A 22,656-nucleotide genomic window follows, 5' to 3' on the forward strand; every position below is an offset into this window, starting at 1 on the left:
TGCTTATATTAGTGCAAATAACAATAAAAAAGCATTATTTTAGGGGAAATTGCTTTGCAAAAAAAATGTTTGTAAGGAAAATTGCATATAAAAAGTGTATATTAGAAGAAAATTGCACTACAATGCTAATAAATTTTCATGCGAATTCTTTTTAATAAGTTGCAAATTGGTGTGGAGAACTGATGTTAAGATGGGAAGAAATGAGAGAAACCAAAATTGACATATTCTCCCACCCCAGTTATACCCTTTAGGATCGTGCTGGTCTTCTGCCTGCACACCTGCTACAAATCACTGGGATCTCCCCTCTGGCTCAGCCCTCAGCCCTCTATTCCCAGTTTCTGCCAGATACCAGATTTTTAGAATTAACTGCTGATATCCCTAAGCATTATCTCCTTTATTATTACACCACGTGTTCAAGGTTTGCACCTCAGCATTCAAAAGCGCTTCCAGGTACACCTGCAGCCAGAAATTGTATGGTTCCTGAATTGTGACCTTTCAGAAGAAGTTTCTCTTGTCTTTGCAGAACTCAGTTCTTTCCAACAGGGGGTCAGTGATAGACCTCGGGGTCTAAACTTTCAGCGGCACCATGTGCAACACCAAAGTTTGGCACCCCAGGTTCTCATGCTCCATTCTAAATCATAGTTGTGGCGCCCCCTGAGGTGCCCCTGAAGCTCTGTGCCCAAAGTGACTGAACTGGTTGCGCTGGCCTATATCTGCCTCTGAGGGAACATCTACTTCATATCATGCTGTGTTGAAAATATACAGAAGCCCTGAAAATTCTGGCTAGCAGCTTGGCTTTTATTATATTAACCTAATGTTCCTGATTTGTACAGTTTGCTAACAGCCATTGCTTAGCAAAGTCATTCCAGAAAGCTCTGCAAATCAGCCCTTCCTCTACTTGGAACATTTCAGGACGCTTGGCGTGGAATTACTTCCACAGATTATGGGAAAACTTCACTTTTTAAAAAGTAGGTCACATCTGCAATCTGAAGGAGTGCTCTGACGAGAGCATTGAAGCCATAGATGAGGAACTTGGCAGCCTGCAGAGTAATTTGGAGAAAGAGATGTGAATGATCTTTACTTGCATTCTCCCACACCATGTTCTCGCACACTTCCTAGTCATTTTAAAGGTCTTGTGCCCTTGAAATGAACAACTCTACCAAAAGAACCATTTTCTTTTTTCTTTCTCTCTTTGAGCGATGGCTCTTGCCCAATTAGGAATTCATAGCCTAGTGTCTGCGTGCCAAGGCCTCACTCAAAGTTATGACGATTGCTACCAGGTAGGCGAAAACCAAATGGCTGGTGCCAATTTGCCAAGTGGAAAAATTCCTATCCGGCCCCAACAAGTGTCCATAGCAAGGTCATATCAGAGCAAAGCATGAAAAGAGGGTGGGTGGGTTGGGAGATTGGGCGGAAAGAGCAAGAGAGAGAGGGTCCTGGCCAGTTAAATCTTCCAAGGCCTTGCCCTCTCTCAGTGCTGACTAGTCAGTGTGGCCCTGATGGGTGCGGCCGTGCCCAGCGCTGGAGATGCGGCCAGGGTGACACAGAAGGGGGTGTCAACTCTCTGCCCCCCCAAGCCAGATCACTGTTGGGTCCCGGTTGCCTGGCTGCAACGCCGCCCACCGGAAAACGTGAGCAGACTTCTGCCGTGCTGTCCTTGGGAGAGCAATATGGGTAAGAGGAGGTTTAGTGTGGGTGGGGGCAAGCCTGGTGAGGGGCCCGTGGCACAGACAGTAGGGGGCTGTGCAGTGCATGAGCCCCTTTCCAGGCAGAAGAATTGGGGTTGCCCTATCAGCCAGCCCTTGGGCCTTCAGAGGCAGCTACTGAATGCCAAGCCAGCTTCAGGTAAGACCTCCCTCATCCATGACCTGATTGTGGATGAGGAGGTGACGTGGTTTGGTTTACTGAGATCTGGTAGGCAAGCAAGGTAGGGCTGGTCTGATTCAGCAGTAGTCAGTTGTCCACTGGGTGCAGAATTGAGGGTCAGGGTGTGTGTGTGTGTGTTGCTCTCTCTGGGCGTTCCCTCTCTCACACGAGGCTTCCTGTACCCTATAACTGTCATTGGACAATCAGAGCAGGTGAGGGGTTCTGCTGCTTCTCTGCCCAGGAGCCTCCCTGTCTGAGCTGGCAAAGGTGGGTTCGGAGGTGCTGTTGAAGACTCCTAGTCTGCTGGTTCTGGGGGGATTTCCACCACACCTGGGGCAGCTCAAGACTTCACAACCACCACCATGACAGATATGGAGCTGTCCCAACATGTCATCAGCCTGCTGCAGGTGGCAGGTGTTGGTTCAAGGGGGCGGGGGGGATAGCTATAAAATTATCCTAGATCCAGGTTTGGGGCAAGTAGTCTTTGATGAGAGAGTCCAAGAAGAAATTTTAAATCATAAAAGATGCAGCAAAGCTGTTAGACCTTTAAAATATGCCCTTGTGAGTTCTTGTTCTTATATTTGGTTCCAGTGATTGTTTATTTCATTGCACGTTGTTTTGAGTCACTTTTGTGGAAAAACTGACATATACATATAATAAACAAGTAAGTAAATAAATATTAGGCAGCTCCCTTGGAAGCTGGAAAGGCAACAACTACCTGTTCTATTAACATTTCCTCCAACTGTTTGCTTGAAATTGTTTTTAATATGGTATTTTTAACTATTGTAACCTATCCTTATGGTGAAGAGAAGGTAATAAAAATAAATAAACCGTGCTTTCTCTTACACCTCTTTTTCTTCAAGTCATAATCCTATAGTGGTAAGTTGCAGCCTCACCAGCCACCCAATTAAGGTGAAAGCAGCTGCCCTGATCTCACAAGAGTCCCCTCTTGTAACTAAGAGTCCCACGGCAGTTCATACACTGCTTGCTGCAAGACTGGATTACTGCAATGTGCTCTCTATGTGGGGCATCCTTTGCGCTTGACCAGAAGCTGCAGATAGTGCAGAATGCGGCAGCACGATTGCAGACAGGAGGGAGGCCTTGGGCGAATCTGCACTCATGGTTTTTAACGCTAAAAATGAGTTCTTTTTAAAAGTTAATTATGCGTTGATTAAACGTGACACCAGAGGGCGCTGCAGAGCTACCCCCATCCAAAACCCAGATAGACATTGTGAAAAAGGAAACGAAAAGGAAACCAAACACCTTGACATAATAACGTTTAAAAGGTGTGTGTAGATCCAGCCCTTGTCAGCTTACAGCACCTGTGCTCAGAGCTCTGCACCGGTTGCCAACTTGCTATTGGTTCAAGGTGTTGCTATTAGTATAAAGGTAAAGGTAAAGGTACCCCTGCCCGTACGGGCCTGTCTTGACAGACTCTAGGGTTGTGCGCCCATCTCACTCAAAGAGGCCGGGGGCCAGCGCTGTCGGAAGACACTTCCGGGTCACGTGGCCAGCATGACATCGCTGCTCTGGCGAGCCAGAGCCGCACACGGAACGCCGTTTACCTTCCCGCTAGTAAGCGGTCCCTATTTATCTACTTGCACCCAGGGGTGCTTTCGAACTGCTAGGTTGGCAGGCGCTGGGACCAAACAGCGGGAGTGCACCCTGCCGCGGGGATTCGAACCGCCAACCTTTCGATCGGCAAGCCCTAGGCACTGAGGCTTTAACCCACAGCGCCACCCGCGTCCCTGCTATTAGTATATACAGCCCTTAACAACTGGGGACCAGTTTGCCTACAAGATCGCATTCCTCCACAGGTGCCCACTTGATTGCTTCATTCGGTGGAATTGGCACTACTACAGGTGCCACATGATGCCCGTTCTGCCTTTGTACAGACTCCATCGTTTCGTGTGGCAGCGGCTACACTATGGAATTCCCTGCCTATTGAGATCAAGCAGCCGGCTTCCCTGTATGTGCTCCTTTTGGCACCTGCTTAAAACATTCTTGTTTAAGACAAGCCTAACCGGATCCTTTGAAAGTGGAAGTAATTTCAACCCGTTTTTAGTATTTTAACTTTCCTATGTCTGAAAGTAGGGTTGTGGTTTTCTCTTGATTTTTACTGTTCTATCGTTTGTAAACTGCTTTGAGGTTTTTTACATTCAAGGGGTTTATAAATATATTATAAAACAAATAAATAAAAGAGAAGGCTGAAGAGGCCTATAGAGCCACCTTGGGGCCACCATCTCTCCCCCAGCACTTTTGTCTGAGGGGAAAGTGAACTTGGGAGGATGGGGGGGTGTGTGTGTGTGGAGTAAGCCACAGGTGCTTCCACTAGTTGCTCTTTAGGAATTCCCATACACGCCCCCCCCCCGTGTTTTCTATGCGATTGGGGCAGGTCCAGGTGTTTAAACCCTCATAGTGTTTCAAATCTATGCAAAAGCCTTTGACTGTGTCGACCACAGCAAACTATGGCAAGTTCTTAAAGAAATGGGAGTGCCTGATCACCTCATCTGTCTCCTGAGAAATCTCTATGTGGGACAAGAAGCTACAGTTAGAACTGGATATGGAACAACTGATTGGTTCAAAATTGGGAAAGGAGTACGACAAGGCTGTATATTGTCTCCCTGCTTATTTAACTTATATGCAGAATTCATCATGCGAAAGGCTGGGCTGGATGAATCCCAAACTGGAATTAAGATTGCCGGAAGAAATATTAACAACCTCAGATATGCAGATGACACAACCTTGATGGCAGAAAAGTGAGGAGGAATTAAAGAACCTTTTAATGAGGGTGAAAGAGGAGAGCGCAAAATATGGTCTGAAGCTCAACATAAAAAACCCCCGAAGATCATGGCCACTGGTCCCATCACCTCCTGGCAAATAGAAGGGGAAGAAATGGAGGCAGAGAGATATTTTACTTTCTTGGGCTCCATGATCACTGCAAATGGTGACAGCAGCCACGAAATTAAAAGATGCCTGCTCCTGCAAACCTAGACAGCATCTTAAAAAGCAGAGACATCACCTTGCCAACAAAGGTCTGTATAGTTAAAGCCATGGTTTTCCCAGTAGTGATGTATGGAAGTGAGAGCTGGACCATCAAGAAGGCTGATTGCCGAAGAATTGATGCTTTTGAATTATGGTGCTGGAGGAGACTCTTGAGAGTCCCATGGACTGCAAGAAGATCAAACGCATCCATTCTTAAGGAAATCAGCCCTGAGTGCTCACTGAAAGGACAGATCGTGAAGCTGAGACTCCAATACTTTGACCACCTCCTGAGAAGAGAAGACTCACTGGAAAAGACCCTGATGTTGGGAAAGATGGAGGGCACCAGGAGAAGGGGACAACAGAGGACAAGGTGGTTGGACAGTGTTCTCGAAGCTACCAGCATGAGTTTGACCAAACTGTGGGAGGCAGTGGAAGACAGGAGTGCCTGGCGTGCTCTGGTCCATGGGGTCACGAAGAGTCGGACACGACTAAACAACTAAACAACAACAAGTGTTTCAACTTGGGTCCACTCCTATTGTGTGCCATTGCGCTCCAAATCTTGTCCTGCACAGATTTCAAAACTGAAGCGTTCAGGGCTTTGGGGGAGGGAGAGATTTTTGGGAGTGTCTTGATCTGCAACCATAAAACGACATTTTATCGTGCTTGGTGGACGTGTAAAAAGACTAAAAATAAATAAATATTGGATACAAATACATACTTTGAGATTACCCCAATATATGATCACAGCGGTGAGACTGCTATATGCATGAAGATGGAAAGATACAGCTGATTAAACTATTGGACTTGACTTGACAGAGATAGCAAAGTTAATGTGTTTAATTAGGAAAAAAAATCATTACTGGCATTTATTAAGCGCTGGAAATTTCTTACGGACGTTTTGTGTGAAAGAGAAAATGAACTTGTAGTATCTGGATTTGAAGAATGAATAAAATACTGTTTTACAGAAGATAGAATGGTTGGATCCTAATGAGCGAATGCCTTTTATCTTCATTTATTTTTCTTCAGGTTCCCCCCCCTCTCTCTTTGCTCTTTGGCTTTCACTCTCCTTAGGTCTTTCTTTTTCTTTTCTTGTTTCTTTTCTTGCCTCTGTTCGTTTCTATATTAAGCAGCTGTTTTATTTCAGTATATTATAAAAAGATACTTTGTAATCGGTATGTATTTCTGTATATCTTTGAATAAGTATCAATAAATAACTCTCTCTTGATATACTGGGGGGGGGGGGAATGTAACCATGAAACAAATGGCATGCTCATTTAGATGCCTTTTCCTGCTTTCCCCAAAACTATGAATTATTACGGGTGGGAAGAAAGAAGAATGAATGGCAGGGTTGGAGCAGAATGTTTAGGGGCAAATCTCACTCACGCCTTAACACTGCTGTGATAAGAGTTACAGAAATAAATCTATATCCATATATTCATGTCTCACAAAAGCCCTTATCAAATGCACCTGATAAAGATTACACCCCTGGTTCTTCTGAGTTTAATGAGAACATTACTTCCTAATTCCCTGTGTGTGTCTGAAACCCACCATGGGGAGACTTAACACACGTGATGGAATTCTCTGAAACTGCTTAGGAGGCAAAGATTTGGGATCAGGGAGGGAGGCAGACTGGCCCCCTTCACTGCGATTGGTAAACACAAAAGACTCCTCCTAATACTGGCTGGCAAACCCTTCATTTCCATGAGAAAGGAAATTGCTAACTAACAGGCTTTGCAGAAGGATGGAGGCTTGTTAGAACCATTTAAGAGGACCAGTTGGATTTTGAGAAGGGCAAGCCCACGTCCTTCCATCAAGAAGCTGATACACGGAGAATAATATGGAGATGGAGCTTCTTTTAAAACAGGCAGAAGGATGAAGTTGCTTCTTTTCACTCTGACAGGCCAGTTGTAGATGTTGAAGCAGAAAGGAATTTTGAGCCTTTGTGTGCTGGCTTTGAAACAGAAGATGCTTGCTAAACTTGCCTGGCTATTTCTTCTAATGCCATCTGGCCTGGTACAAGGACAATGGTGGTGGCAACGGCTGTGGGGCTCTCCTGGGACGGCTATTTCACCTTTGCCAGTGACTGCCAGTCCTGTTACTTCTCCCACGCCAAGGATATATTCAACCAGTGTCTGGGCATTGAGGGAGACTGGGGCCCGCTCAGCAGTTCCAGCAGCATGGGATACCCCTGGCATGGCGCCACATGTTGCTGGTGGACCTTCCAAACCTACCTTAGCTACTGGAAAAATAGCCGCGCATTTTCCTAAGAAAACACCTATGGAATTAGATCTGGAGTACAGAACAGCAGAGAAAATAAATATGTGGAAACAGAAGAAAGCAGGTACATTAGCTGTAAAATAAGAGATTGCCCCAGCAAAGTGGACTGCTGCTTTTCTTGTGATCAGTGGAGAGAGACCTTGATTCCAATTTCTGATCAGTTGTTGGGTGGTCTTGTGTAGGTCATCGTTTCTCGGGGCTCGTCCACACCTCTGCTTGCCCCGCTGATCTCCCCCTCCCAGAGAAACACGCTGCTTATTTAACACGAAATCAAAATAAACATCCATTGGTTTTTTCTGCAGGTTGACGTTTGTTCCGATTCAGCACTAAAGAGCAGTTTTTCCTGGGGGGAGTGGCAGGACAAATGGAAAACCACTCAGACCTGTGCTTTCTAGGGACAGGAGAAATGGAATTATGGGCAAGCCTTTCTATTCAGCAGGTTTATTATGCAAATTAATTGCAATGAATGTTATTACTTACCTTAAGACATGGGGATAGGGTTGTATCAAAAGACACACGCACCCCACTCTGTCTCTGTCTCTCCCCCACCCCATTAAAGGGCTTTTTTGCTATTACCTGCTGTAACCTCAGTATAGTGGAAGCCATTGCAGCATCCCTCTCTCCAGTAATGCTTGGTGTGCTGAAACCACAGACCATGTGCCCCACCCCTCACTGATGTTGCATTAGTGCTCAGCAAGGGCTGCCCAGGCATGGGAAACAGCTCTGGGCATAGAAATTGTTGCCAGCCATATTGGCAGGCTATAGGTTCCATATGTGTTTCCTTATACAAAGCATGGGTGCAATTGTGGACGAGGCTGGTTAGGACCACTCACGGCTCAGAAAAGACTGGCACAGTAGGCCAAACTATGTATATTATGCTGAGAGGTCCATGGTTGGTCTGCCGATTCATTCCCTCCTCCCCACACAAACGCAGCTGTGGTGGATGATGCTAATTTGATTGGGGTTTCGCTTAGCAAGGAGGCAAAACGTACTTGCAATTTTGCCAGTCATTTGTAAGTGGCAAAATTTGGGGAGGTATTTTAGCAGAGCTTTTAAGGGGGTTAACTTTTCGGAGGTGGGGAGACTAATTTACCAGTGGTGGCCTTGCTCTTGGTGTCTGCCGCGTGTGCCTGGTGCAATGACAGCATGTAGCACAGTTCCCAAGAGACTTCCGGAGGGAAAATGGCAGTGCTTTTTCTGGAGGTACTCAGGGGTACTCAGTACTGGCACCTCCCCCCAACATGAAAAGTGTGGCACTTACTGTAACAACTTCATGGAGAGTGCCAGCACATTTTTTCCCTTGAAATAAAGCTCTGGGGGCCAAGGGAGGTCGTTTCAGACGACCTTTTCCCTACACCCAAATTCAAAAGCTCTCCTCTCAGAAGACTTCATTTTTCTACTATGGAGCAGTCAGCAGCTTTGAAGGATTGATTTAAATCAGGGGTCAGCAAACTTTTTCAGCAGGGGGCCAATCCGCTGTCCCTCAGACCTTGTGGTGGGCTGGACTATATTTTTTGGGGAAAAGATGAACGAATTCCTATGCCCCACAAATAACCCAGAGATGCATTTTAAATAAAAGGACACATTCTACTCATGTAAAAACAAGCTGATTCCTGGACCGTCTGCGGGCTGGATTTAGAAGGCGATTGGGCCGGATCTGGCCCCCGGGCCTTAGTTTTGCCTGCCCATTATTTAAATGATGAAAATTGGCATGATGGCACAGAGGACAAAGTGGATAACTTCTAACTTTGGGGGGGGGGGGCTCGCCGCTCCCACAATTAAATTTAGTATGTCTTCATGTTCCTATGGCTTCATTTCGTTTGTTTAAAAGTTGGAAGATTAATTATTGGTTTCTCTGCATAATTTGTGTGATGGCTATAATGATCCTGTTTGGAGCATTTTGTTTGTAAACCTCTTAGAGTTTTTCTGTTGAGTGAGCAGTATATAAATTTTGATAATAACAAGTTATTATATATATGCCGCCCATCCCGGCCGCTCTGGGTGGCTTCCAACAAATTAAAAACATTAAGCACAGTAGAACATCAAACAGTGAAAGCTTCCCGATACAGGGCTGCCTTCTGATGTCTTCTAAAAGTCAAATAGTCGTTCATTTCCTTGACATCTGACAGGATGGCATTCCACAGGGAGGGGGCTACTACCGAGAAGGCCCTCTGCCTGGTTTCCTGGAACCTTGCCTCTTACAATGAGGGGACCACAATAAGGCCCTGGATCTCAGTGTATCAAATACATTAAAACAATCACCACTATCTTCTCAGTCAGGACAAATGACACACTAGTGAAAATTTTCACATTATTTAACTACGGGGATTGCAGTACCACAGCAGCATGTGTCAATAATTCAGCTTGGGACCAGAATACTTGATGGAAAGTATTTCCATGTACCAACCTGCCCTAATCTTACGTTCTGCTGAGGAGGCACCGTACCTTCTATGCTTATGTGCCAATGAAGGCTAGACTTCTCTTTCATTGTTATATTAATTTATTTGAGAGAAATGCTGATATTCTCCATGACCTTATCAGATTCATATTTATTAATTTATGGCATTATGATGATGTGTTATCGGTATCACTGGGAAACCTTCAAAAAAGTGCAGCTAAGTTACTCCTTACAGGCATTCAATTATTTTTTTAAAATCAAATCACAATATAAGAGATTGTGCAAAGTACTACCAGCTAAATAAAATAGTTCAAAATACATGAAATAAACCAGTCTATTAGTGGGATTTATGAAGAGAATTCCAGAAACTCAATACACTCCAAGGATGAAATCTTTCCACTTTGCCTTTTCCCTTACAGTCTATACTTGCATTTTTTTTCTTGCTTCATTTCAAACTATGTAGACAAGCTGGATTATGTGTTCTAAAGGATTAATATAAAGCTGTTCTATAATGGAGGGGATTAGACTGCACTTTCCTGTACTCTGCTCTGTGTAATTTAAACAAAAGGAAGCCTTGTAAAGATTGCGCTGCCAGCCATACATTCAAATGTATTAGCAACAGATTTTGGCTAGCTCTTCCCTCACACCAGTTGAGCCGGTGTTTCATTTCTACTCTTTGAGTCATTCCAGATAACCCCAAATCTCCTGGTCGCCCTGATTTTGTACTAGATTTGTCAGTGCCAAAGAGTTCTTTGAAAACCACAAATGCAACACCGGTTTCCCCAATTTTTAGAAGGGACAGCCTGAGAGCATTGGCAGCCAGTGGTTCTACCACCTCTCTGTTGAATGAAGGGAAATGAGGGTGTTTCTAAGGAAGAGGGAGAGCCTGCGGTCTGAGGGAAGAGATCAGTGCGCCAAGCTATGTGCCAGAAATGTTGTAACTTCACAGCAGAACTACTTGCCTTGGAGCATGGTTTTCAGACCGTGTTCAATGCTTGGTGCACAGTGCAATACAGCAAGGGTGGAACTGCAGTGGTACCTTGGCTCTCAAACTTAATCCATTCTGGAAGTCTGTTCCAAAACCAAAGCGTTCCAAAACCAAGGTGCACTTTTCCATAGAAAGTAATGCAAAACGGATTAATCCGTTCCAGACTTTTAAAAACAACCCCTAAAACAGCAATTTAACGTGAATTTTACTATCTAATGAGACCATTGATCCATAAAATGACAGCAATAATCAAGGTACTGTACTATAAAATAAATAAAACAGTATTGTAGATGATAAAAATTAAAATTACTTTTTTTCTTACCTGTACTGATGATAGTCATTGTTTGGATGGGGGGCTTTTATCCATTTCCGTAGTTACACAATCAATCAGTAGCTGAACTGGGATCCACACAGTCCCAAAAACAAATTAACTGAAAAAGCCTCAAAACAAAAAACGCAAAATAACTAGCAAAAACAGAAGCACCAAATATAAGTTCCAAATATCACCTTAGAATACTGTAATCAGAAATGGAAGGCTTGAATTACAATGGGGGGGGGGGGGAGACGCAAATTAGCAGCGCAACAGGAAACACAGGGAGACTCAAAACGGAGCACTTTCGGCTTCTGAAAAGTTTGAAAATTGGAACACTTACTTCCGGGTTTGCAGCATTTGGGTTCCAAGTGGTTCATGAACTAAGCTGTTCCAAAACCGAGGTACCACTGTATGTGTCAGAGGGAATGTACAGCAAAGAAATGTCAGTTGGGTGGTGTGCTTCTGTGACTGATCTGCTCTTAGATCAGCTGTCCCACCATCTCTTGATGCCCAGAGAAGAGAAAGAATGGGTTAGGCACACACACTTGCTGGTTCTCTGCTACTCATTACCCCCTCCTGCTATTTTGCAAGGGGAGCTGTGGGTGCCCAGGTCCCGGGGAAGGATGAAAACCAATGCAGAAACAAAAGGCAAACAACAACAACAACAACAGAAGCTCAGTACCAATGGTCAAAATTAAAATTACGTGACATCTAACAGAATAAAAAAAATGAAAAAGTGTCTATTGCTTAACCATCTGAGTGCCTTTTCTCTCACTGGTCAGGAGAATTTGGCAAGGTTGGAACAAGCTTATGGCTCTTCCTGAAAAGTTGGGTAGAATCCTGACTGCATGCTCTTACTAATAATCCTTTTTGTTTTGTGTTACAGAAAGAGGGTCCAAGGAGCAGCTTGATCTCACCGAACTAATAGGAGTCCCGCTGCCACCTTCTGTCTCCTTCATTACTGGTTATGGAGGGTTCCCAGCATACAGTTTTGGACCAGAGGCTAACATTGGCCGTCTGACAAGGACTCTGATACCTCAACCGTTCTACAGAGATTTTGCTATCGCCGTCACCGTCAAACCAAACAGCGACCGTGGAGGCGTCTTGTTCGCTGTAACAGATGCCTTTCAGAAGACAATTTATTTGGGAGCCAGACTATCGCCTGTGGATGACAGCACCCAGAGAATAATTATGTACTACACTGAACCAGGTTCCCACATATCCCGAGAAGCTGCTTCGTTTAAAGTCCCAGTCATGACCAACAAATGGAATCGCTTTACAATAGCTGTACAGGGCAACGACATTGCATTGTTTATGGACTGCGAGGAATATCACAGGGTGCAGTTTCAGAGATCAGATCAGCCCTTGCTCTTTGAATCGAGCTCAGGAATATTTGTTGGCAACGCTGGAGCGACAGGACTGGAAAGATTCACCGTAAGTACACCATGTAGTAAATGTAGAAAGATTCACCGTAAGTACACCATGTAGTAAATGTGTGGATTATTCTGCAGCTAGTCTATCACAGCGGTTCTACAGGAAAGAGGTTTGGTCCACGGCTCTCAGGACCAGCCCAAGACATGCCCAAGGAAAGGGGCAAGATGGCGGCACCACCACCCAATTCCACGTACAGAAGCTGACTGTGCCGGCACTGGCATTGGGTCACCTTCACCCACTGCACCAATAGGCAACAAGCCAGCTTGGCACACAAAGCTCTGGCTGCTCCCTGACCCTCAGCATCTGCTGCCTCAGCCAGTTGTCTCATTCCGCCTAATGGTAGGGCTGGCCCTGATGGTTCTTGAGACAAGGAGAATTAATACTGGCACCTGGAAGGCAAACTATTCGTTACTAAGGGTGTTTATGTGGGGAAGAGAATCCTAGCAGGGGATGGAGAGTCTGCATTTTTAAGTGAACTGACCCAATCTCCACATACCATTCTGACAGAGGGATCAGAAGGCAATTATCCCTTCTGTTTCACACTTCCCTGAACTTTGCTCAAAAACACACCCAAATGCATTATAATATGGTGTTTTTTATATATACATAAAATATGTTTAGAAAGGCATATACTGAGATTTAACTATTTTATGATAAAATAGGTATTTTCAAATTTTCATATGGACTTTTATTTTTTAAAAAAACAGTTGCACATAGGTTATTCCTATCCATAGCAGTGCATAGCCTTCATGACTAGTAGTCACTGACAGCTTTATCCTCCACAACTGTATCTAATCCCCAAGTTGGCAGCCCTCACTACATCTTGTGGTAGCAAATTCCATTGTTTAACCATGTGCTGTGTGAAGAAATACTCCCTTTTGCCTGTCCCAAATCTTCTAGGATTCAGCTTTATTCTGCGACTCTGAGTGTTGTGTGAGAAGAGAAAAACTTCTCTATCTATTTTCTTCACACTGTGCATAGTTTTATGGACCTCTGTCATGTTTCCTTTTACTCCCCCCCCCCAATAGTGTCCAAAATATTAAGATTTGCTCCAGTTCCTTGACAAGGTTGCTTGTCTTTTTCTGCACCTTTCCTAGCTCTGCAATATCCTTTCTGAGGTGTGGTGACCAGAACAGAACACAAAGATGCCAACAGGATTTTCTAGGCTGCATGTATTTCTGGATTGAGTCTTCTGTTCCACTCAAAAAAGAGGACATGAATTTGCATATACTCATATGCGATTTTGTGTCCTTGACGAGGGAAGAACCCAGGTGAGGACCCCAAATACGGGCTGCTTAAATGTCCTGGGCGTGGACCTGAGGGAAACCTTCTTGCTCCCTCAGCTGCACCCCCTGGCCCAGCCCACATCCAAACCTGTGTTAGGATTCTTGCTCCATGTTTGCAGTCATGAGTTCATTGTCTATCATATGACAGTGTATGCTTTCATTCCACAGTGTGGGAAGTGAAGAAGACAGGGTGTTTTATGTTACTGTGTTCTGTGAAGTGGGACGATTGTCCCTCGTTCTCTTTCTCTTTGCTGCCTGATGAGAAAGAGTAAGGAGCTAAGTCAGAATGCTCCGAGTGTATTATATGTAAATAAAGTAGATTAGTCAAAATGCTGTGCTACTGAGTTCTGTTACACGAACTGCCAATACTCTGCAGGTTCGTAAGCGTGCTAATGCCTTTTGGGTATCAGTTGCTGTGCTGTTCGGACTGAAGAAAGCTTTTGAAGATCCCAACCAACCAACCAGGAGGGAGAGAACTTGCCAGTCGGGCATGTGTCTCTACCAAGGTCCTACACGAGAGTAGGACAATCCTAACAACCTGCACCCCCATTTGCCAATTCTGGGTGCAGATTTGGATCCAGCTCCTGATAGGCGGTGCAAGCTTACGCCCCCGCCACCCATCCGGACTGGGGGCTGATCCTGAGCCACCTTCACTGGGGCCCTTGAAGGAGTTTCCGCCATCCCTCAATGTCGCCGTAGTGAGAGGGTGAGCGGACTTGCAAAATAATGAGGGAAACAAGACCCACAATGTTTTCATTTCCCCCCCAGATTAAGTTCTATACTTAGGAAGTATGGTGCACTAAGGGCAGAAAATAAACATGAAATACTGTTCATAAGTGAAGAAAGAAGAGGTACTATAGGCAAATTCTATTATATGATTTCAGATACAGAATAGTAGCTTTATGAGAAAATGGGAAGGGAAATTGGCTCTGAAATAAGAACAGATTAGTCGAAAGAGTTATGGACTCATAGACCATCTAGGATGGTATCAGCTGGTTTAAGAGGAAACTGATATATTAAAACAGGACAAGGTTGGAAATGTGGGGTAAGAAGAGCAGATTTTATCCATGCATGTTGAGAGTTCCCAATTCTTCCATATTTTTGGAATACAGAACATAATGCAATCATGGAAATTGTAGGTTATTAAAAAAAATAAAATTCCTTCCAGTAGCACCTTAGAGACCAGCTAAGTTTGTTATTGCTATGAGCTTTCATGTGCATGCTCTGAAGAAGTGTGCAGGCACATGAAAACTCATACCAATAACAAAACTTAGTTGGTCTCTAAGGTGCTACTGGAAGGAATTTTTAAATTTTTTTGTTTCGACTACGGCAGACAAACACGGCTACCTACCTATAACTAGAATTGTAGGTTATGTTACAGTGCTTTTTGTGTGTGACAGTACTCACAGAATTTTAAACCGCAGGTGAAATTATTATTATTATTATTAGTGTGTTTGTTGATTGCCCATTCACAAAATACTTCCCTGTATACATAAAGTTGAACTAACCTTCCCCCCCTCCCCGCCTTTTAAAAAAATGTGCAGGAGGGCATTCAACATACTGCGTAAGATGACTCATAGAGTTGGTGTGAGGATTAAATGGAAAGAGGGGATAGAGGGGGACTATATTTGCCACTCCAAGCTCCCTAAAAACGTTGGTATACAAATCAGTCGATCATTTGAATCATTTGAATACATGTGAAAAGGTACATGGAAGCAGAGGCCTAGGAAGGTCAGGTGGTACCCGGTGAGGAAAATTTCTCCCCCCCCCCATTGATTTTTATTTTTATTTTTTTGCCTGCAAAAATAGTTTTACGTTATTCCATATTTTCTTACAAAGGAATGTGGATTATGGGCCTCTGATAACAAGGAGGCGACTGTGGACAGATACTTAAATCTACAGGATGGATTGTGTTTTGGCTCCACTGAATTGAAATTACAGCCTTCATGACATAGAAAAACGGCCAAGTAAACAGTTGTTTTCATGGAGGAGGGTCAAGATATTAACTGATATTCATGAAATTTCAGATATAGCTATATAATCCCTAGTGTAGTAAGATAAGACCTTTGGAGCTGGCTTTTTTAAAAAAAGGTTTTGATGAACCGCCCTAGTAGAGGAGTAATTGTTCCTTTTTGACACCCCCCTCCATGATGGAACCTGGGGTGGACCGCCCCCCCTTCCTATGCCCCTGCATATAAGTGCATTTTGGTGCATGTTAGTGCACTTTGTTCTCTCCTTTGCCTTCCCTACCTCCCTTTGACAGATTCTCAGTTGTAAAAGCTCCTCAGACTTGTTACAGTGGTACCTCGCAAGATGAATGCCTCGCAAGAAGAAAAACTCGCAAGACGAAAGAATTTTTTGTTTTTTGAGTTGCTTCGCAAGACGAATTTCCCTATGGGCTTGCTTCGCAAGACGAAACGTCTTGCGCCTTTTTTAAAAAACCGTCAATGCATTCCTATGGGAAACCGTCAATGCATTTCCTATGGGAAACCATGCTTCGCAAGATGAAAAATTCACAAGGCAAAAAAACTTGCAGAATGAATTAATTTCGTCTTGCGAGGCGCCACTGTACTTCCAAAAGCACATGTTCACCAGAGGTGCTCTGGACTGCCATGCTATTTTAATATGCTGCCCTGCATTCCTTGAAGGAAGGGCAGCGTGGCGTTTGCCCTCCTAGGTGTGTGACATCATACCGGGTTCATACGGAAAGGGTTAACTAATTGTAAAATGACTAACTAATGGGAACCCAAGGGGCAGAGTTAAGGTTTTAAGCACAGAGGGTTTTTTTGGGAGGAGTTAGAGTTAGGGTGGTTCAGAAGACAGTCAGGAGTTAGAAGAGACAGAGGAGATAAGTCTGTGGGTTGGGCTAGTCTGGTAGGAGAGAGTGAGAGACTTTGTTAAGAGGAGTCAGTCAAACAGTTGAGATAATCAGTCAGAAGGTATTAGGAAGGTATAGGCCGGTAAAGAAACTAAAGTTAAGATACTGACAGGAATATTATCTGAGAAACCATAAACTTGTTAATGTTTGTAAAATAAACTTGTTTTTTGTTTTTGGTTCACTTTTAACCATTGTCTGGACTCAATGGTCCCTACTCCTGCCCACCTAGCAGTTTGAAAGCACGTCAAAGTGCAAGTAGATAAATAGGTACCACTCCGGCGGGAAGGTAAACAATGTTTCCGTGTGCTGCTCTGGTTCGTCAGAAGCTGCTTAGTCCTGCTGGCCACATGACCCGGAAGCTGTACACCGGCTCCCTCGGCCAGTAAAGCGAGATGAGCGCTGCAACCCCAGAGTCGGTCACAACTGGACCTAACGGACCTACAAAGAACCTACATCCATTCTTTTCAAAGACAGCAGCCACCACCCAAAGTGTCCAGTCCCATGCTCTTGGTGGGATTTGTTATACAGAATGTCCCCTTGATCGGCTCTTCTGCTTCTTTTCAGGGCTCCATCCAGCAGCTCACAATCAAACCGGATCCAAGAGCTACCGAGGACCAGTGTGAGGATGATGACCCATATGTGAGTACTTCCCTGCGCACACACTTTCTGCAGTTACAACAAGGATTGGAAGCTTGGTTTTGATACAGCTGTTTCCACAACAAAAGCAGGAGTCCTCGCTTTTTATCAAAAGTTGCTTACAGCTCCCAGTGTGTCCAGCTCTTCAGCAGAGGGTCACAAACCTTGAATTCCACTCCCCCTGGGTAGGAAAGCAGCTGGGTGTGTGTGCCTGTTTTCACTTCACCAGTTATGGGTGCGATGAAATTGTGCAAGATCTTGCACATCTTCAGGGAAGTTTTAAATGTGTGATATTTTAGTGTATTTTTGGTTTCTATGGAAGCCGCCCAGAGTGGCTGGGGAAACCCAGCCAGATGGGTGGGGTACAAATAATAAATTATTATTATTATTATTATTATTATTATTATTATTATTACACACTCACTTTTTGTGCAACAGGCTAAATTGTTTGATGCATGTTTGGTTTAAAGATTCTTTGCAAGGGTTGTGTTCATTAAGTATGAACTTGGACCTACATGCAGCAAGAGCTGACTGCACCAGAGATGGATAGTCTAGGATTTATTCTTCTATCTTACTTAATGAAGTAATTAATGCTTTGAACATACATGTGTCTGTGCAAACTGCTAAGGCTTGCACACACTCATTACTTATGGAATTCCTCATGTGGGCATGTCCTGAATTCTTCATTGTGGCCTGCCTGTTTCTCATAGGCTTCAGGAGAAAGCAGTGGCTACAACAGCATTCAAGAACAGGAGGGTGTCCCTGAGACACAAGAAATCATTCGGCCCTCACAAGCCCCAGTAAGTATTATGATAGCGATTATTTATTAAATTTCTACACTGCCATTCATCCAAGGATCACAGGACAATTTACAGTATAAAACCACAAAAATACATGGCGTCATAACTTTCTGTTGTTGGCGTCTGTCTGTCTCAGGAGACAATGAGAATTGCGCCTTTGGGGGTGAAGTCAAACCATTGGTGTGTTACAGCACTTGCTGTGGTTGTAGAGACTGATAAGGGAGAGACATGTTTTGCTGCAGCCGGGGCAGATGAAGGCATCCGGCAGATGCACCATGGAGTTTCTTTTCTCTGCGCTGCCCCCAGCAGTCATTCCTCCTCCTGTGGATAACAACAACCAAAAGCAATACCGCCATTTAAAGGGCCATAGATTTTTAACTAGCCAATGGCCTGGGAGAAGAGGAATGATTTGGATCTTGTTCAGCTTTATCCATTGGAGCCAACTCCTAGGGGCCAAGGGGTCTTCGCCTGCTCTCCTAATAAAATATTTGAGGGGGCCAGGGACGGGGCAAAGTTGATGAGCATTGCTGCTCAATTGGTGCGCATGCACCGTGTCATGTGAACGATTATGCAGGGTGGGACTTATCTGCCCCCCCCCCCAATATTTTATTCAAGTAGGCACCACTGGCTTTATTGTAGTGGCTTCCTGTTAATGTGCAAAATAATGTCCTATGCACTGAAAGTCATAGCTGGCAAAGCCAAAATGCTTATGATTATACCAATTTAACTTTAATTTGAAACATCATTTCTGTTGTTTGTGTTGCAAATACGGTTCATGACCGCCCTGAGACCTCTGGGCATAGGGCAGTATATAAATTCAATAGGTAAATAAGTAAATGACATTAAAAAGGGTTATTTCTCATTCCCAGAAAGTCGGTCCTCTGTACCTACAAGTAATAGTTTGGGGTAGTTAGGATGTTTCTACTTACAATGGTTTGCTACTGACCGACAGCCACCGACCCACCATCCAAATGTTCTAGTGGGTGAAGTTCTTGTTCCAATCACCTTGTAATGGTATGAGAGACAGAATCACAGCAGCAGGGACACTCATAACCTACAGCAGGAAGTTCTTCTATCAGATATTTTGGTTGCAATTTCTGTTTGGACACGATTGTTGCTGGAAACATACCCTAATTAATGGTGGGTGATGACTTCTTTCCATGTTATACCGTTGCAACAATCTGCCCCAATCACCTTGAAATGGAATAGAATACAGGTATGTGGAATCCCACCTGCCCCCCCCCCCCGGCAAGTTTTACTACTCTTACCAAGCCATTTTTGCTTCTCTTAAAATTCGTCAGTTGTTTTTCGTAGAGCAAGGAGCTCCAGAATTGCATCAGAATTATTTGTTAGGCAAAAATAAAGAGAGACTATGTTAGCCTAAACGTTTATACATACAGAAATGCATTTTGTACACTGTGCTTTTCCTATCCAGTAATGTGAATGATTCCATAAAAATTAGGATTTTCCCTGTGTCCACTGCATAACTTATTCATAATAGTTATTTAAAGTAGGGAGTAATGTTAATATGAACTATAATGTGCTCTAATGTGCTAGCATATAGATTCTAGGCTTCAGGTTTTTTGTATATTGCATCAGGGAATCAAGCTGAATCTTGAGGGGTCTCCCTTAAGATACTTCAGAGGGATAAAATACTTTCCCAGCAGATGCAGACACCGAACTAATGCAACACCAAGGACTGAGGCTGAGAGGGGAGGTGATTTCGTGGCTTAAAGACAAGTACTATCCTATATGTAGCCTCTTCACTCCCTCCTTTGGCAACTGTCTTCTGCCTCCAGACAAAGAGCAGTTTGTGTGAAGCCCTCGTTACAGCTACACTAAGGCTCTTTGTGTGCAATAATCACCCCATGTTTTACATTGTGTAGATTTTGAAGCCAAACAATCATAAGCCAGAAAGCCTCATGAAGTGATCGTTTTTTAAAGCCGTAAGAATTTAATGGGAAAGGTTTTTTTTCCTTTGAGGAGGATTCATATCTTCATTTTTTAAAAAATGGTATGTTAAATACCCATGGACTTAAAAGGGCATGCTAGAGAGAACTTCGGTGCGTTGAATTTCCCAAGATTTATGCTGCCGCTAACAAAACTTAAAACGTTTCTGCCAGCTGTGAAGTGTCTACATGCCAACAAGTCCCTGGATTTATATACTGGCTGCAGAGAATGCTCACTGGATCTCAGTGCGTTCTTCCTTGCCAAATGCCAAAGCAGAGCTCAAGACTGTATATAATAGCCAGCAGAGTCACCCAACAGATGCTTTTGGAAAGTGGATGTTCACACAGGAGCATTGCAAACAACCAAGCAAGCTGGCCAAAGCTGGAAGCATAGAGTGAAGCAAATGAAGGCCCATGCTTTTACACAACCCAGCTGCCAGTCATATAACGCTGCTTATTGGTGCCACTGTTGCCTAGAGCACATTGCAAATGCTCCTGTAACAAACACAAGTGCACTAAGCTTTTCATACGCAGGTGTTTTTAGCTCATAAAAATGTCCACTTTTTCAGGCAAGGGAAATATCCCTCTAGAAGGAATTGTTCTGCTTGGAGATCGAGGGAAGGGACCTGCTGGCCATAGCAATGTTTTGGATTGGGACTGGCTGAACAGGGCAGAGAGCTGATTGGCAGAGAACAGGAGATTGACTGAAATACGTACCTCTCTAAGTTTGAATGGAGTGTGTGGGAAACAGAAAAGTCTGTGGCTTTAAGAGTTTTGTGAATTTGGAGGAAACTTTTGCACTTTTTGCTTACAACTCCCACTGGTAATTGCCCTAATGAACCAGCCTCCGCTGGTGTTACTTCTAACTTACTGGGTGTGTTAGCTCAGCAGAGTTACTTCCATGGGCCAACCACACCCTCTATTTCACACACTTTTGATTATTTATTCGATTATTATCTACAAAGTAAGTGATGTTTGGGGGGGGGAATCGCATTGTCATGGATCCAAAAGTATCTTGAAAAAGAACAAAGCACACAGATTTATGCTCTGCTTCTCACAACAATGTGTTTTCCCAGTAATAATATCCAGTTAACATTTGCCTTGCATTCTTGTCTAGCACCTGACTCAGAATGTATCTGAAGAGACAACAGCTGGACCCGTAGGCGCCCCGCCAACCACAGCACCTCATTCTGAAGAGATGGAGTTCTCAGGCCACCATCTCTTAGAAGCAACTTTGGGACCAACTAAAGTCCAAGAACAAGGCACTGTAATTTTAAACTCTTTGCTTGTGTCAGTTTAATGGTAGCTTAGAGTGTTATGATCATTTTAGTTAAACACTACCTTTAAAAAACAACAACCCACAGTTGTTTTCAGCTTAGAATTTGTCTTTTGCTTTATTTTTTGGTATTGTCATTTACTGACAGATGATGTTTTATTATGCAGTCTCTTGCATATTTTTATGACGTATGCAATTTCTGCCTCCCTTTAGGTTTAACCACTACAGAAATTAGAAAACAGGAAAGTGAACTTACCACTATGGCTCAGGAAATATTAAAAACAGCCCCTCAGCCTCGTGATGGTTTTCTGCAAGTTACAGGCAGAGAAAAGGCAAGTATGGTTTCATGCAGGAGTAAGGCTGCAATCTGTCATCCACTTACTTGGGAATCAGACCTGCTGGACTCAGTGGGTCTTACCTCTGAGTAAACGTGTTTCGGATTGTGGTCTAAAGTTGTCCTTGGATTCCTTCCTTGGAGGGGCTGGTGTGGGGAATGCAGCATATGCCAGGGATGTTTCACACTAACAACTTTCTTCCACATAATTGTGCATGAATATACGTAACTCCAAATCAGGGGTGGCTTGTCCTGTTTCACTGTTTGTGGCACCCCACCCTCGCAAAGCATCCCTTACCTAGGTTGCACAGTCTCTTTAATTTCAGTTATGCCTTAAAATACGAAAATAAAGTTCACTGTCCCGTTCTAGCCATGTTTATTCCGAAGCAAACCCATTTGTTCCAAATGGGGATGAGTTCCAAATAAATAAGTTTAGGCTCATAGCCAGAACTGTATATTTTCTACCTGAAGGGCCAAAAAGGTGAAAAAGGTGAAAGGGGAGAGGAAGGACCACCAGGACCACCAGGAAAAGCAGGCCTGGATGAAGCAGAACCCGGGACTGCTGGACAACCTGGGCTTCCTGGAAAGCCTGGGCTGGATGGTAAACCTGTAAGTATTGCACTCTCACGGAACACCAGATCTGTGCAGAATGTTTTCTGGTTTTGTGAGGCAGCATAATTGGATACAACCATAAAATGCTAACAAAAATACTCACCTTGATGTGCATTTGCACTGTTTCAAGGTTATTCAACACTCTTTTCTCTTCCCCTGGGTGAGCCAGTGTGGTGTAGTGGTTAAGAGCGGTAGTCTCGTAATCTGGTGAACCAGGTTCACGTCTCCGCTCCTCCACATGCAGCTGCTGGGTGACCTTGGGCCAGTCACACTTCTCTGAAGTCTCTCAGCCCCACTCACCTCACAGCGTGTTTGTTGTGGGGGAAGAAGGGAAAGGAGAATGTCAGCCGCTTTGAGACTCCTTAGGGTAGTGATAAAGCGGGATATCAAATCCAAATTCTTCTACTTCTTTTTAGCACATTTTTCTTTTCTTTTATACTTGGTCCTAATTTGCTTTGGTCTCATTTGTCCACACAATGTTGTTAAATTCCGTTGGCTGCGGCAACCCATGTCATTAAATAATGAACACATAAAAATATTTTTTGTCTTTGTGCATCTGTGATGTCACCACATCAGGCAGAACATTGTGATGTTGTGAAGAACACTATGCAGATTGCTACAACA

At 43.9% G+C, this 22,656-nt stretch overlaps 1 protein-coding gene across 4 annotated transcripts in view; it reads left to right on the plus strand.

The window, feature by feature from the left end:
* COL15A1 (collagen type XV alpha 1 chain) overlaps positions 1-22,656 on the plus strand; it is a 124,910-nt gene that overhangs the window by 37,747 nt on the left and 64,507 nt on the right. For all 4 annotated transcript variants that reach the window (XR_014503946.1, XM_083407468.1, XM_083407469.1 and 1 more), the window contains exons 3-8: positions 11,714-12,261; positions 16,990-17,064; positions 17,772-17,861; positions 20,928-21,072; positions 21,300-21,418; positions 21,892-22,029. Coding sequence is in view for 3 of the 4 variants with exons in the window: in XM_083407468.1 (XP_083263594.1) it covers positions 11,714-12,261; positions 16,990-17,064; positions 17,772-17,861; positions 20,928-21,072; positions 21,300-21,418; positions 21,892-22,029 (1,115 nt within the window). In the remaining variant the exon portion in view is untranslated. The remainder of the gene's footprint in view (positions 1-11,713; positions 12,262-16,989; positions 17,065-17,771; positions 17,862-20,927; positions 21,073-21,299; positions 21,419-21,891; positions 22,030-22,656) is intronic.

Source organism: Podarcis tiliguerta, assembly GCF_965153285.1.
Source record: "Podarcis tiliguerta genome assembly, chromosome: 13".
In the NCBI taxonomy this organism is placed as follows: Eukaryota; Metazoa; Chordata; class Lepidosauria; order Squamata; family Lacertidae; genus Podarcis; species Podarcis tiliguerta.